At 25.1% G+C, this 13,107-nt stretch overlaps 2 protein-coding genes across 4 annotated transcripts in view; one reads left to right on the top strand and one right to left on the bottom strand.

Moving 5' to 3' along the window:
* Positions 1-912: 912 nt before the first annotated feature.
* Cse1 (chromosome segregation 1) lies at positions 913-5,736 on the bottom strand. The gene is made up of 16 exons (XM_017902744.1): positions 5,550-5,736; positions 4,814-4,969; positions 4,393-4,727; positions 4,208-4,315; positions 4,037-4,129; positions 3,788-3,955; positions 3,593-3,722; positions 3,340-3,503; positions 3,077-3,266; positions 2,786-2,984; positions 2,443-2,703; positions 2,282-2,373; positions 1,910-2,213; positions 1,668-1,835; positions 1,277-1,587; positions 913-1,179 (listed from the first exon to the last, which is right to left on the bottom strand). The coding sequence occupies exons 1-16, from the start codon at positions 5,632-5,634 to the stop codon at positions 1,034-1,036; spliced, it is 2,910 nt and encodes a 969-aa protein (XP_017758233.1). The 5' UTR covers positions 5,635-5,736; the 3' UTR covers positions 913-1,033.
* Positions 4,059-13,107, top strand: part of LOC108549394 (ras-like GTP-binding protein RhoL) — a 13,220-nt gene continuing 4,171 nt past the window's right edge. Inside the window, exon 1 of one of the 3 annotated variants that reach the window (XM_017902747.1) lies at positions 4,059-4,122. The gene's annotated coding sequence lies outside the window, so the exon portion shown is untranslated. Of the gene's footprint in view, positions 4,123-9,325; positions 9,515-11,766; positions 11,785-13,107 lie in introns of those variants that run through there. The other 2 variants (XM_017902745.1, XM_017902748.1) reach the window with 2 other exon arrangements.

The following is a 13,107-nucleotide window of genomic DNA, read 5'->3' as shown; positions in this document are numbered from 1 at the left end:
CACAATATAAGACTTTCAAATATACAAATAAAGTAAATTTATTATATAATTAAATTTATGCACTATTATCGTTTACTATGTTTCTCTATGAACGAAGATAATCTATAAAACAATTAAAAAAAATTACTGTTTTCAAAGATATAAAAGTATAATATTCGATATTATTTTTTTGTTACTAATGTTGTATGTAAATAAATATGTTATAAAATAATTTTTATTAATGGAAAAAATTCTACATTTGAAATTCTTTTATTAAAAAAGTTAATAAACAATATTTGTTATATTTTTAATAATATTTGACATAATTTCAATACTTAAAGTTATTTCATTTCATTTTTCTCTTCTAATTGTACATTTGTTACAGGTTACATTGTCATTCATTACTTCCAGAAAACTCATTATCTCTAGAAAATTTACAAATAGATGCTTTTTGCTATGATTGTTGATAAGAGGGAATAAAATAGAAACGAATTTGTTTAAAATACAAAATGCAATTAAAATTTTTGTTTAACAATCTTTACAAATATTGTAAGCATAAAAATTGTACATCTAAGTTTAAAATGTATTTAGCAATTAATTTATTCACAGGCCATTAGTCAACGCAGTATCACTTGATTAGATATTCACGTATTTATTAAACAACTAATCTAAAGAGATGTATGCTTGTCATCTTCGTTATTGTACAAAATGTGGATTGACATAAATAATTCCTCAGGAATGTTTCACACAATAAATTACACGTAGCAACTAATTATTTCAATGGTTTTGTGCTACAGCGTTAGCATTCTTTTTTTTCTCTAACAATTTTGACGTCACAGACTCCAAACAAGGTATCACATGAAAATGATAAATAACTGTTGAAATATTCAATTACATGACAGACAAACAATAGGTACAATGTTCAGTCCCGCAACACAAATACCGGAAAAACAACTTTTTTTTCTCCTCTTTGTTACAATTTATTCAGTTCAATGTTGTTTATTTTCCGAGCAATCAAATGAATTTTTAATCTATCTCGGACGTCTAGCTCGTATTATGCAACGGTAATGCCAACCGTTTGGAGATAGTTCCTTAGAAGATTTGCGATAGGTTCTGGGATTTCGTCAAGAATACTAAGTAATTGCCTTGGTGATAATCTTGCTAATCCTTGTGCTAAATGTAAACGTACGTCACCTATAGCTATTTATGGAAGTATAATTTATGAAAAATTTAGTAAAATTTTTACTTGTTAAAATATAAAATTAATTAGGAAATAAAATGTGTTTTATAATTATACCTTCTAAAGGATCCTTTGGAAGAGTTTTTGCACAAATTAGTTGACTATATCCTACTTGATATCCAGGCATATCCTCAGTTTTTGGGAATATATTATCTTCGGATAATGTAGACTGATCCTGTGGTAATTCGAAAAATTCTACTAACGTTGCTAATAAATAAGGATAATATGTTCTATATGGTCTTTCCAACATTGCAGGGCAATCAATTAGTAAATTTGATATTCCAACTGCAGTTATTTTTCGTTCAATATCACCTGACACCTTTTGCATATCTTCTATTAATACACGTTCTGCGACCATACCGAACATTCTGAAAATATTAAAATTATTAAATGTCAATTAATTTTAATCATAATTTTTTTTTTAATTTTTCGTAAATAAACATCTCACCGAGATTGTATTTGATCTATAATCGTAACCAAACTATTTGAACCGTATCTAATGATATAATACGCGAAAAATACAATTAGACCTTTTACGAATTTTGTTGTTTTTGATGACGAAAGTCTTTGAAATAGTAAAACAAAGATTTGTTTCATGTATGGTTCCAATACATTCCTAAAAATATTTCACTATTAGCAGTGTAAATGTTAAAATGACACAATAAAAAAAATCTAATAGAAAAAACTTACGGTGCAAAATGTTCAATGATACTTTGTAATAACAGGAAACCTTCATGATCATTAGCCTTCGATGCAATCAATTTTTGAAATACACCTAACAAACCATTTGTCTTGTCTTGTGCTACTATATGGTGTGCACCATGGCTAATAAAAGCTCTTAATAATCGATTCAAAGGATGTATATTAGCTTGACGTTCAAACAACACGGATGATAGTAAACAAGGAAACAAGGCCAAATATGCTTCTGGCATATCTTGAGTCGTTCGTAATTCCAAAAGTAAAGCAAGTATTTGAAAAACGTATGGCAAAAATTCTAAACAAAAAAAAATATTAATTAAAAGACAAGTAGCATGATTCTATATATCAAATGAAATAGTTTACCTAGAATATCTTGCTGTAAAATTTCTTGGAAAATTGGGAACAGTGCTTCCTCAAATGAAGAAACTGCAACTTTGTGTGTTTTACAAACGATTCTAAAATTATATTAAACACAAAATTATATTAAAATTATATTGAACAATATAATTTACTTAATTACTTACTTAATCGATAAAGCAAATGTTTCAAAGAGATAGTGATTGAAGTTAGGACGACTTGGATTTTTAGATACAATGGCAAGTTTCTCTGTAAGTTTTGGCAAAAGATCTGCTAAAAATGGTACAATCACCTCTTGTAAAATACCAAAGCTTCTCATGATAGCTTTCATTACATATTCATTTTCTTCCGAGCCAGGTATATTTAAACATGCAAATAAACCTTTTAATAAATCTGATGTCAGTGGTGATATATCATTTTCTTCCACTCTATAAATAAAATTTCACATTTTAAAATGTTAGTATATCGAGGTAATTATATTATCATTAAATAAAATATTAATTTTCTTACAACGGTAAATTATCGGAACCTTTCATTGCAAGTATTTTTTCAATTGCACAAGCTGCATATGTGTGAACTACAATATTCGAAGCACTTAAATGCCTAATTAGTTGTGATAAACTACCAATTATCATTTCCCTTGGCAATATTGATCTAAATGTCATTATAAATTTAATTGCATCAGCTTTAAGCACAGGAAATTCATTCACTGAAAATTACATTAAAATTTTTTATTTAAAACAAATTTCTAACAATTTAATAAATAAATTAGTTTTTAGTAGTTTTAAGCATTTTTTGTACCATTTGGTTTAACTAATTCCGGTTCAATGTGCTGCATTGTAAATTGTGGTAATGGAACAAGTTCGCTACTTTGTGTAACACCATGTTTCTGCGTTTGACCTTTACTCGCACTACTAGTGACTAAATAAATTGCAGCATCTTTACTTCGCCAATTATCAGTGGGCTTATCAGCATAATTTTGTAACATCACCTAAAAATAAGCAGAAAAATAAATGTACATCAATACGTATAGGGCAAGTTCATATATATATTTATTTACTTACTTGTATGTAGGCACCAAAAATCTCCATAATTTTTGCTTCAAAATGTTTAGAAAGCACTTTAACTAAATCACAAGCAGCACGTCTTCGTGTATCAACATCACTGCCCTCAATATCTCGTCTGATATATTCTTCTGGATTATCCTCAAATAATTCATTATCTGATTCTATTAAATATGAAATATCATTATAGTATAAATCAAGAGACATATGAAATATATATGCTAAATATAATATTTCTAAATTACTTAATTACCTCTAAATTCCATATTGGGTATTATTACTTTCTCACAAATGTTACTTAAAGTAGTTGGATCTTCAAATAAGTTTCTATATTGAACACGGTCAGCTACTGTTGCTAAAAATTGCAGAGCATTCGAAACTAACTGCAAAAATGTAAAAAATCATTGGAACAATTTCAATGTATATAGTATTTATTAAATTTACATACAGTATCATATTTTGGTTGTTGTCCTGTAGATGTTAGTAAATTCCACACAGCAGTTACGAATTCAGGTAAGTATGGTTGAAAATCTTCATCATATTTTTGAGCATAAAGACCAATATTATCACAGACTTGTGACTTCAACTGTTCAATTATTCCTGCTTCTTCTTCATCCTATACATAAGTCAAATATTGTAACATATATATATTTTACTAAAAAGAAATATATAACAACAAATTTATATGTAATAGTACAGTAGATTGTAAGGAAGAGACATCTGTATTCAACAATATATGGAAGTTTCTCATCCACACAGCCATATTGTCTTCAAAAAATTCTGGTAAATCCTAAAAATAAAATATATATATTTATAATACGAAAATTTAATGTTATATCAATTATAACTCATTATGTCTTTTACTCACTTGGAAGTTAAGGGAATAAAACACTTTGGATAAAATTACCAAAGAACTATATATAACTTTCAATGCATCTATATTGTTTGCATGTACTTGTATTAAGTTCATTGTAGCCTAAAAAAAATTAAATAATTTAAAAATGCAATTAATACACTATAACTAAAGAAGAAATTATAAAGTAAAATTCTTACAACAAATAAATCTGTCAAAGGTTTAGCAAATCTATCCAATACAAATTTTATCTCAGTCCATAGACTCTGACTTTTAAATTCATATCTATATTTCTTAAACAATGAATGTGCTGTATGTAAAACACCATTAATAACATGAAAATCTCCAGTATTGAATTTTTCAACCATTTGATCTATAAGTTCTGGCCAATTATTTGGAAAGTCATATTTTCCAACTATTGACACAGCATCGGATAATTGTTTTTGAACAGAATCAGGAGAATGTAACATTAAATTAACAATTAATTTTTTTATAGCTTCCCTATCTTGTGGATGTATACGATCTATAGAATCTTCTCCCTAAATATAAAATAAATTATATTGCAGTTAATTGTTAATTTATTAGAAATATTAAAATAAAAATTATACTAATTAATAATACGAATAATTACCACTTTCCAATTGCGTTTCACATAATTTTTAAATGCAACTGCACCAGCAATTCTAATAGTTATATTGATTTCAGATTTGTCCACAAGATGTAAAAGAAGTAATGGATAATTTTGATTTATTTCAACTGATGCTAAAAACTTTTCAGCTAAAGTACAAAAAAAAATAAATAATTTATAAATTTATTTTATGATCCAACATATTTCATGCATGTGAAAAAAAATAAAATATAAATATAAAAATCATGTTTTTGCAAAAGATTCATAAAAGAATCGAAAGAAAAGACAAAAATTATAAATTCAAAAAAGTACGATTATAATCAATATATTTTAAAAATTTTAATCTATCATATTTTATAAATCATTTTATTAGTACAAACTAAGAATTTTATTTAATAAAAAAAAAAAAAAGAAAATGTCTGAAATGTCTCTCTAGATGTCTTTTGGTCTTTCTATAAATTCAAGTATTTGCTTTCTATAAATTCAACATATATGTCTTTAAAATGATTTTGTAAGTAGCAAATTATTATAATAATTCAGTGAAGTACTTGTTGATACGCACATGCCAAATTTTCTTTAAGACTGTAATATTTAAATTGCAAATCGTAATAAAACTTATTATAATTAAATAAAAAATTTAAATAGAAACTATCTTTACAAATAGTGATATATTCGAGTTTGTTATTTTATAAAACATCTTATGATCATTAACAAAGAGGTTATATTCACCTGGCCATCTAACATTTATATCTGGGCTAAGAGTATGCTTTAAATATTCACTAAGAGTAAGCAAATTATCATCCGTGAGTTCCATATTGACTTATTTCAAAAATTTCGTGTACTTTTACTTCAAAAAATATTAAATCTTTACAAAAATGTCTTAAGACAACGTAGTACACCGGCTTTTGATAAATTCAATTTTCTAACCAATGATCGCAGCCGGTTGGACTTCCTACAATAGTTTACGCGGGAACATTATACATTAGAATGAAACCAATTAATATACTCAAATGAATTGTATCAATAAAAAAAATAGTAATAAATTTTTTTTTATAAAATAGAGATAAGGATATAAAAGATAAAAGCTATATTATAGTTTATTAGAATTAATAATAAAAATACATATAATAAACGATACAAAAAAAAAAATGTTCTTAACTCAAAAATGGAACACGTTGAATTCCATTAAAAATTGATTAATTTAGTTTAATTTTTAAAGTTTAATTTAACAGTATTATTATTGTTGTTGTTGTTGTTGTTGTTATTATAGTCGTTGTTATTTTAAACACTTAAAATATTTAGAAAATTTTGATGTATCTTTTGTATTATTAATTCTTCAGTATTAATATTTAAAAATCCTAATTCTATTACAATATGAATATTATTAGATGCTGATATTACAATTATATGATTTTTCTAATATGTGATTAATCTAATACAATCCAATACTGACAATATTAAATGAATAATTTAATATTAAAATAATTAAAAATAATAATTAAAAATAATAATTTAATAGTAATAAATACATATATGTAATTATATAGACATTTTTTAATTCACTATTTTGAAGTTTCTAAAAGAAATAGAATTCAGTTTAAACTTATTTTACAAGAAATTGGAAAGAAACGAAATAATAATAAAATGCCAAAATTTTTATACAATTTTAATTTTTATTTTATATTTTTGTTCCATAATAAGATAAGATATAGCAGTAAACAAACAAGTTTTAATGTTAATATCAATGTACATTAATGTTGCAACACAATAATGATATAAATTATGTATTCTGACAAATGTTATTCAATATTATTTTCTTCTGTTTTACTTCATTTTCCAATTTTTTCAATAAATCTTGGACGAATGTAACTTGCAAAAATTTACTATTATTACTTTCCCTATATATAGCATTTGAGCAAAGTGAATGAATTATTAAAAATTACTAATTATAATAACGGATTAAAAACTTCTTTTTACTGATAATAGTTACACTTACGTTATACTTCTCAAGACAATATTAATTTTTAATACTTCTTGAGTTTCTTCAACAGAGGTTAAATTATTCAAACTACATAATGTTCCTAGAGTTATCAATTTTGCCATAAATGTTGGCAATCTATTATGTATCTTTTGGTACTCCTGTTGAATTTGTTGAATGTTCTGAATCAAATTTTCATTTGTCTATGAATAAAATATTTTATTTTTATTAATCACTCATTGAATTTAAAATTAGAAATCATTCACAATTTAAAACAAATATAATTAAACGTACATATTCCCTCTGCGCATGCAGGCATTTATTTGTAAAGTTTGTACCTTCCATCCGAAATTTAGCACTATAAAGTATGGTCAAATTTTTACTAGGAAAAATATGAACATGGAAACTGTATTTAGATTAAATAATTTATTTAAAGAAGCAGATAAAAATACCGTTGTTCTGTGAAATATGTTGTTCTGTTTGTTATTAAATTTTTCAATTCTTGTTGTTTAAGTTCGATTATTTTTACAACTTTTGAAATAGCGCTTCTAAGATTGATTTCTTTTTTCTGCAATTCTATATACTTGATTTGTCCTGTCCAAATATTTATCGACAAAATAGAAAAATGTGATTCCCAGTAATATCTATTTTTTTTGTGTTTATAGATTTTTTCTCTTAATTCCATAAACTTTTAACAAAAGAATTTAGAAAGAAACGTTTATTTTTCTGATATACAGAATGTAAAATATTGAGATTTCAACTTTGTATTGTTAAAATGATAAAATGTGCCGATAAAAAATAGAATGGAATAAGTAGAATAATAGTCGTAACATTAATCTTTAGTAAAAAGATTACCTGTTCGATTAAGTAATTTATTCGATCTGCTTGATTGTTACTCTCTTCATAATTATCTTCCATTTTCTCCAGAAGTTTAATCATGTTCCGTTGATTAATGATTTGTATTTCTTGGTATATAAAATATTACGTTTCTTGAACTTTTATCTATGATTATATATTGAAAAGGTACACCGTTTAAAAAATGTACGTTTGTCGAGACCTCTATTAAGAGAACATCAAATTACACAGATTATATTAAATATCAATGGGTAAATGTGAAATTTATTCCAATTGAAATATTTATTTTGAATTTAATCTTCTTTAATAAGTTTTAAAAAGAAATTGATTTAATATATTTTAGATATATTCATATACTCAAATATTTATCAAATTGAATATTTAAATTGTGACTTTGTCCGTTTAAATTGTTTAAATTGTTTTTCATGAATTCCTTTTACAATATTTACTCAAGTAATTTATTTACTTTATAATAATTGTTGTATAGATATTAATGAAAATTCCGTCGCTGTTAATGTAGAACATAGAACACTATTGAAACGATGTAAATCACGGCATTGTACCAAACTTGTCAAACAATCGGATAATGTTCCGTTGTGCGATCGTTAATTAAAGCGTCTACGTCATCAGACGAATACTATTTATGAATATGAAACTATGAATCATTCTAAATATGGGGGACATGTAATTTAGAATTTCAATTTATGTGCACCATGAATTGTAAACGACGGATCATTCCTATAATTATATCTTGAACTTTATTCTGATTAGTATCGCAATACCTAACAAAGTTTGTTTTAATATTATTTAATTAGATTATTTCTTTTTTCGTATTAAAAATAAAAATAAAAATACATATTTCTTCAACTAATATATAATGAAGTTAGTAAACTGTACATAGTACTATGTACATACAATAGTTATTTTGTTTAATTTGTATGTAAGGAAGAAAGATACGTATACCTTTCGTAAGGTTATACAAAATTTTCTCTCGATTTCAAAATATCACATTGTGTTTATGTGTCTAATATTTTACAAAAACTAACGACAGCGATAATGATAATTATTTGAATGTTATTTATGAGTTAATAGTTATATACTAATAATTTAAAAGTTATTTATATATATGTAATAACTTTATTACATTAATTCTGTTTTCAGAAATTTCACGAAAAGAGAGAAATGATCATATTAATAAAGGCGAAAAAAGATTTTTAATATAATGTATAATAAACTGTAGCTATAAAGTATATCTATGATCTACACGGACATTATATTAATCAATTAATATACTTCAATGCTTCAATTATATTACTTTTATTATTAGATATACCAAAAAGGAGTATATATTCATTTAGAAAAAAATTTGAAAGAAATCTAAGAAGAAAATCACAATTGAAAATCAAAGCTTTTGATAATATCTTCATTGACTTTGTTATATCATTATTTTGTTATATTACATCCTTGAGGGAAAAATCTAGAATTCGTTTAAAAAACAGAATTCGTTTGTAGTTTAATTTATCCAATTCAATTACGATATCGTTAAAAAATTGAATCAGAGACCAGAGGTTTACTACCGCATGTCTCTATCTACTTAGGTAGTGTGTATAGCATAATTGACGTTTCAGTGAACGTTTAAAATGCGTCGGTGGTGTGTCGTAGTCATCGAGTAGTCGTCGCGCGAACTGTGTCCACGCAGCTTTTCCATTACGTTTGCCGTAATTTATAAGAATTTCAATCAATTCACGTGTTTAAAATTGTGCAACAGAAAGAAAATTGTCTTGTACACCGATTCTTAAATGGGAACATGTATCTCAACATACGTCAATTACATTTTTCATCAAAATCTTTCTAATTCAAGGTAAATTATCGATGATACTTTTTATACTGTTCTTTTATCGCATATATCGTTCCTTTCGTTGCGGTAAAACAATCTATGCGCTTTTCTATACCGCGTGGATACACATTACTGTGTAGATGAAAGGATTATATTTTTGTTTTAAAACCAGAATTTATTCCAAGGAAATTAAAAAGTATTATTTCACAAGATTTTCAGAAAAAAAAGAAAAAAGATATTGACTTGAAAATCAGTTTTTAAAACGCCTATACTAACAAACAGAACTTAATGTAAGGTTCTTCCTTTCAGTTCTCGTTACTTTTACTTGTATTACACAAAGATTGCAACTTGTTTTGAAAGTGTGATTTTATAATTGGAATAAGAAAAATTATTTGAAATTTTAACGTCGTTTTTTAACTTTAAGAGTTCAGAATAGGAAATTTCTTGCTATGTAAATGTAAAAGATACTAATAATTAGTGATAAAATGCATTAACAATATATTCTATCAAACGAGAAATCGATGTATTTTTAAAATTATTTTTCTCAAATGGATTTCCTTCTATAAATTCGTATTCAAACATTATATTAAGGAAAAGTGAAAGGAAAAAGATCGTCTCGTTATAATTATTGTAACATTGGTAATTGTGTCTTGTCTTATATTTTATTACCAGAGATTTTAAAATTAGATATAATTGCAAATAAAAGAATTTTATATTGAATAGTTGAATATTTTTTTTAATTATATGGTATAATATATAATAACTGTACTGAAATAAAATAATTATTTCGCTTGTTAAAAATTTCTTTAACTTTTAGTTACAATCTACGTTATTTTATTTAAGCTACGAATGATGTGGCGTATGATTAACTTTGATAACGTTATCACATTTTATCAACACTAAGAATAGATGGTTTACTTACAAATATCGTTTTGAATTTGGAATTTGAATCAAACGATTATGAATAATTTATAAGAAATCCTGTAATGCGATTAATTTATGTCATAAACTATATAAATTTATGTGCGTCATATGGCAGAAGGAAAATTAACAAGTTACGGAAGAATTGACATCATTTCATCTCATACCAAAAAAGACAAGAATTAAAATATTATAAAAGCATTACCCTTTTTACAAGTGTTTATCAAATAGCTCTAAGTTTTAAATTAACATTTCGACAGTAATAAATAAATAAATTTAAAGTTATGTATATCTTTCATATCAAAAAGTTATATAATATTAAAGTTATACGTGTTTGTGAAATTTTTAAAATCGTTTACGCAAAAAAGTATTTTTGGTGTTTCTTAATGATCTAGCCTTCATCGAAATAAATACGTGAAGATAAATTTTCAATATATATATTGTTATTACAGTCTAATATTTTTAAGTTACACAAAAAATAATGTTTCTTCAGTTTTTACTTTCATGCTTTCGAGGACTTAATATGCAGTGCACAAATGCATGTACGGTCATATTATGTCATTACCGCTTTATTTGCGCTCATTTGCGTTTATAAGCTATTTACAAAAGAAGACTTTTCTTATTATGCAGGAAAACGATTATTAATAATCGTAAATATTTAAACATTATGTTACAAAAGAATTCTTCTTATTGATTTATTAATAGTGGTTTTATTATTTTATGCTTGATTATTGAAAATTTATTGTTTCCTACATTCTAATTATTATAGTCTAATCAAATCATTTAAATTATAGATATACATATATATCTATATCACTCTTTACACATTTCATCAATATTCTTCTCCTCCTTATTTGATTTACTTTTAAATATTAATCGAATTGATTGTTAATCAATTATGACGCACTGTTTAAAAATAAAATACTGAATTGTAACATAAATATTTAACACATTAGGTTTTTTTATATGTCGTATTACAATGAAGGAGTTCCTTTTTATAGATGCATAACCAGACTATAGAGAACTGTCACAAGCACACTGCTATGTCACGACCATATTCACGATTCAAATGATTAAGAATACTATGTTTCCTTCTCGTGATATTCACAAATTAACAATAAAATCGACAAATATAATATACGTACGTATAAAGGGTATTAGTTTTGAATTCTTGATTGTAAGAAATCATATGTTATTTGGATTTCAAAATTGATAGAAAGATGGAATGCGGATGGAAGGGTGTGGTTAGAATTATTTGATGCATCATGTGTGGAAGACACACTCTCAATCTGCCTACGCATACTACCCACCTTTTTGTCTCACTGTAATTTTCTTATATTTCGTGTATCATCAGTCTCTACTTCTCCAACATTGTAAGAAATTAATCGCTGCATTAATTATCAGGCTTACCATTTAAATTGTCTAATGGTTTAAACATTTATTGTCTCTTATAAATAATACAACAATAATATAATTTTGTTAGTATACATCTTAATCATAATTGGAAAAATATACTTAGAACGCGATGATATGTTATTGTTTATATTATATGTATTTGGATTCTATTTTTCTAGTTGATATCGCTCATGATTAATACTAAAGTAGTAGTGCTTTATTTTAAATTGTGTTGCGCTGTATGTCTTTAAATAATAACGATTTCTTTCCATTTTTTATATATTCCTTTACACGTGTAATCCTTTAATCGATTTAATCTTTCAATTTTAAGTACTCAACAACATATGTAATTTAAGTCACTTAATCACTAAATTCTAATTAAATTAAAATACAATCAGGATAATGCCAAACATAATTCCACATAGCATAATAATAGCATAATAACTAATAATGAATCATTAAAAGTATTTCACAAAATCACGAAAAATGTAAAGAATACAATCATTCTTATTCTTTAATATAAACTCATTAATAATATAATAATAGAATCATTAATAAAACATAAAAATTTTAAATGTTTATATCTTGATAAATAAAATATGTTTTCACTTCATTTTTCAATTGAACTTTAACTGTTAAAACAATTATTACTTTTATTTTATAATTTCTTATAAAGTATATCCTATTCTTTGGTAAATAAATTATTGCAATTTTTCCATAGCTTCCGATATCTAAAGTCACGATTTAATTATTTCGTTTTCCATATTCTTTAAAAAACAGTAGTGTATCACTTTAACTAACAAGTAAGAGGAAAGTGTAATGATCTCAGTTTCATGGGGTTGAGTTGTTTCATAAATTAGGAAACATAATTCCATCGCTTCAACTATACAAGTGCTTACCATCATGTAGCAATGAATCAGACGGAAAGTATTCTGTGGTTACCATATTAACCGCATTGATATGAATGATAATTAAAATTATTTCCAAGTGAAGCACTCAACATATTATGACCGTGAAAAATCTATTGAGTTCATATGTTTTTACTCTAATTTAACGTTAACCTAACACGTACTTCGTTTCATTTCCGATTAGAAACTAATTCCTTTCGTCTTTGATTTGCATAATTTGTTAACCTTTAAAAAAATATTTGGTAAAAATCACGAATTAAAAAAATTACAATAAAAGAAAAGCATACTTATATTTATTTATCAAAATTAATGCGAAATGAAACACTCTTTTGCTTTCCTTTAATATATGTTTAGAGAAACATTTGTAATGTTTAATCATAGTTATACGCATTT

The sequence above is a fragment of the Eufriesea mexicana genome, unplaced genomic scaffold, assembly GCF_001483705.2.
Source record: "Eufriesea mexicana isolate 0111107269 unplaced genomic scaffold, ASM148370v2 scaffold1992, whole genome shotgun sequence".
Taxonomy (NCBI): domain Eukaryota; kingdom Metazoa; phylum Arthropoda; class Insecta; order Hymenoptera; family Apidae; genus Eufriesea; species Eufriesea mexicana.
The sequence above is the reverse complement of the archived record's forward strand: the minus strand, read 5'-3'. Positions and strand labels throughout refer to the sequence as shown.